Consider the following 3,664-nt stretch of genomic DNA (forward strand, 5'->3'; position numbering starts at 1 on the left):
CACATACCAATTCATTGGAATTTTCATCTGTCAGTGACATACACATTGGCCTTGAGCTGTTGGCCGAGTCTGACATCTCGACATTGCCAAGCCGCCAACAGAGGGAATCCCATTGGGGACTGGCGCAATATAATGCTGGTTCTAAACATAAACCGTCAGAAAAGGTGGCGACGGCGGTCAATACACGCATCGATGTATTCTCCGATCCTCGGATGCAGCATGCTGGTCAATCTGTGCTAATAAGGATTATTATTCTGTTGTGGAGCAATAACTTGCAAGTGCTGCGCAATTTACAGAGGAAAAAGAAAGGGGTGGAAATAAAAAGCGCTCCAAGAACAAAAAAAGGACTGAACTAGACAGTAATGTGCAGGTACACCTGATTAAACACTCGCTTTCGGTATAGTCCAAAGTCCTAACACTTTAAGTTAGCCACTCGCTCACTAATTAGGTGCCACTCAGTCTGGTTGCATGCAGTTGCATACCAAGGACACTAAAGATGGCATCAAAGCTGCCCCACACCTCTGGTACCACAAATCTCACTCGGGCATGGTGCAAAGATATTTGATCATTAGTACGGACCAGGAATTTTACAACTAACAATTAAATTTTCTCGTGAACAATAAATAGTAAACACGAATTCCACACCGAAATCGTAGAACAACTGTTCTGGATTTCCACAAATATAAATGGATGTGGATCGTCCGGCGGGCGACGATCCACAAACCAGTGCAAATTTCCTTCCAGCTAGCTAGGTCGTCGTGAGTTTCCACTCCCTCCCCAGTTCTTCCCACATCCCCCATGGCATCAGACTCTCTCCCCCAACCCAACCAATCCGGCCACTAGTTTATTGCCACATTGCCAGCCATGGGCATATGTCAACCTCCTAACTTTCTCCGGCCACCTCCCCTTGCCTTCTCTTGTTGACAATCCACTTTATTACTCCATCCATCCCTATGTCTATGTGGTGTCATTAGCATCACATCATATCCTTCACAGGCAGCAAAGCACAGCCCAGCACAGCACACTTGCAGTTGCAGCTGCAGCGCCATCCCTTCCCTTCTCCTCAAGCATCACCAACCTTCCTCCCTCCCACTTCCACACGCGCACTCCACCTTGCCCTTGCCCTCTCCCTCCTCCGATCGGGGCCATGGGCGTCGTCCAGGAGGAGGAGGCCGGCACGCCGCCTGCTGCTGCCATGGTGGTGCCGCCGGTGCTCGTCAAGGGGAAGCGCAGCAAGAGGCAGCGCGTGCACGCGCCACCGGTGGTGCTGTCCGCGTCGGCGGCGCCCGAGTGGTCGTCGTCCGCGGCGTCGGCCACGGCGCCCGCGGAGGAGGAGTCCGGGACGTCGCGGTCGGACGACGCCGCGTCGAGCGGCGGGTGCCTCACCGAGGAGGACGAGGACATGGCGCTCTGCCTCATGCTCCTAGCGCGCGGCGTCCCGGCGGCCGTGGCGGCGGCGAAGGAAGAGGAGGAGGTGGTGGTCGCCAAGGAGGCCAGGTTCAGGAGCCGCCGCCCGGCCGACGGGGCCGCAGCCGGCGAGTACGTGTACGAGTGCAAGACGTGCAACAAGTGCTTCCCGTCCTTCCAGGCGCTCGGCGGCCACCGCACCAGCCACAAGAAGCCCCGCCTGCTTCCGCCTGCGCCGCCGCCGCTCGCACCCGAGGACACCAAGGCGGCCGCTGCAGCCGAGCCGTCTCCGTCGCTCCCGCCGACGCCTCCGCCCCCGGTGGAAGCCACCGCCGATGCAACAGTGCTCGCGATCCCGGTCACGGTCCCCGTGGCGCCGAAGCAAGAGCAGGACGCCGTCGCCGTCGCCGCCACGGCCGCGGCCTTCATCGCCGCGAGCAGCAGCAGCTCGAAGCATCCGCGGGTGCACGAGTGCTCCATATGCGGCGCCGAGTTCGGGTCGGGGCAGGCGCTGGGCGGGCACATGCGGCGGCACCGCCCGCTCGTGCCGGCGGCGGCGCGGGACGACGCGCCGAGGAAGGAGAAGAGCCTCCTGGAGCTGGACCTCAACATGCCCGCGCCCTGCGACGAGGCGGAGACGTCGCCGGCGGTGACATCGCCGCGGTTCGCCTTTGCCGCCGCGGAGAGGCCACCGGCGCCCCTCCTCTTCCCGGCGTCCGCGGCGTCGGCCCTGGTTGACTGCCATTACTAGTAAACACCAAGTAGCTCTCCATCCTCTGCTTCGTTCTCAGCTGATACATACATACACAATTACTACTCCATACAGTACACACCAATCCTCCTTATTGTCTAAATACTACTTTTTAGTTTCTCTTCTTTTGGGGTATTTTTATTCCATTATTTGTTCAAATGATTGATTGGAAATTTGGAATGGGCGATGTGAATTACCGGTACAGAAATATGTTTGAGATTTGACCTGTGTGATCCCTTAATTCTATTAATTCATTGATTGATTCAGATGTGTCCCTTGAGTATATATCTAAAATTCTTAAATACTAGCTGTGTATTGTTCTTTTTCTTGAACATTCAAATTTCCATTTGTAGTTTCTCAATATTGATTGGACCAGGATATGATCAGCATTGCCATGCCAGTTTGTGATCAGATGAGTGTGAGCTGATGATGGGTGCAATGGAGGGTGTAAAGTGGCAAGCAAGTGAGAGAGAGAGAAGCGGAGAGAGCTGGAAAAAGGTGGGTACTAGCTAGGCATTGTGCTCACGTAAAGGGAGTGACCTCCCACTCCATCTCTGCCTCTCTCTCTCTCTCTTTCTCTCTCTCTCTCTCTCTCTGTGTGTGTGTGTGTGTAGGTGCGTGTGTGATGTTCTGTGACCCCTCACTCTCTCTTTCTCTGTCTACATCATCGCCATCGTAATCATCATCTAATCTTTTTGGGGAGTTAGCTTGGGTTTGGTTTGGTCATTGCTCTACCACCACGAAAAGGCTCACCCCCTTCTGTTGCTTGCATTGTTGCATCCACTGGCTTTGGTTGGTTCCTTGGCAAGTTGAAGTTGGAAGCACACCACCCAACCCCAACCCTTCTCTTCAGTGGCCACATTGGGTGATCAGCATTAGGATTCTCCCTCACACTAGCTCACATGATTGACCTAGATAGCCGATCGAATTAGTGCCTCAGTCTGTTCTTGATCCAAGTGCTTGTCTTGAACACAAACTTCCAACAAGGGAACCACTCCATTATATTATTGTGACGCGATTCCTGTGTTCCATACAGTGCCCTATGTAGTGTTCCGGGACAGCATGATCAGTAGATACGTGCGGATTTCTCATGGCCCTATTTACTTTACTGCGGGGCGTATTCGGTGTTTACTATACTGTAAAGGTAAAAGAAAGATTATTGGAAGCCAGAACCAGGTATTAGTCTTTAGTGTTTCAAAGGTGATTATAGTTAACCACTAGTAGATGAGTGATTAGAAGGGGCAGTACCAGTAGGCAGGGAGGTGGTGCGGGTGCAGAGGATCCGGCGGGAGGGTGTGCAGTGGTGTGGGAGCTCGTGCGGTGGGGCAGCGGACACCGGGGCAACATGCTAACTAACCGGGCCAGACTCCCAGCTGCTGGCAGCCCCTGACCGTGACGCCGAGTGAGAGGCCTCAACTCATGGCCTCCAACCATCTCCCACACCACGCACACATGTTTTGTGTTGGCCCTCCACTACTTTCTTTCCCTTGCAACTTCTCATCTTAT

General features: G+C 54.3%; 1 protein-coding gene across 1 annotated transcript; it reads left to right on the forward strand.

Annotated features, from left to right (window-relative positions):
- Positions 1-937: 937 nt before the first annotated feature.
- Positions 938-2,430, forward strand: LOC112900384 (zinc finger protein ZAT5-like). Its single transcript, XM_025969216.1, has one exon. The coding sequence runs from the start codon at positions 1,148-1,150 to the stop codon at positions 2,156-2,158; it is 1,011 nt and encodes a 336-aa protein (XP_025825001.1). The 5' UTR covers positions 938-1,147; the 3' UTR covers positions 2,159-2,430.
- The last annotated feature ends 1,234 nt before the right edge of the window (positions 2,431-3,664 follow it).

This window comes from Panicum hallii, chromosome 7 (assembly GCF_002211085.1).
Source record: "Panicum hallii strain FIL2 chromosome 7, PHallii_v3.1, whole genome shotgun sequence".
NCBI classification, from domain to species: domain Eukaryota; kingdom Viridiplantae; phylum Streptophyta; class Magnoliopsida; order Poales; family Poaceae; genus Panicum; species Panicum hallii.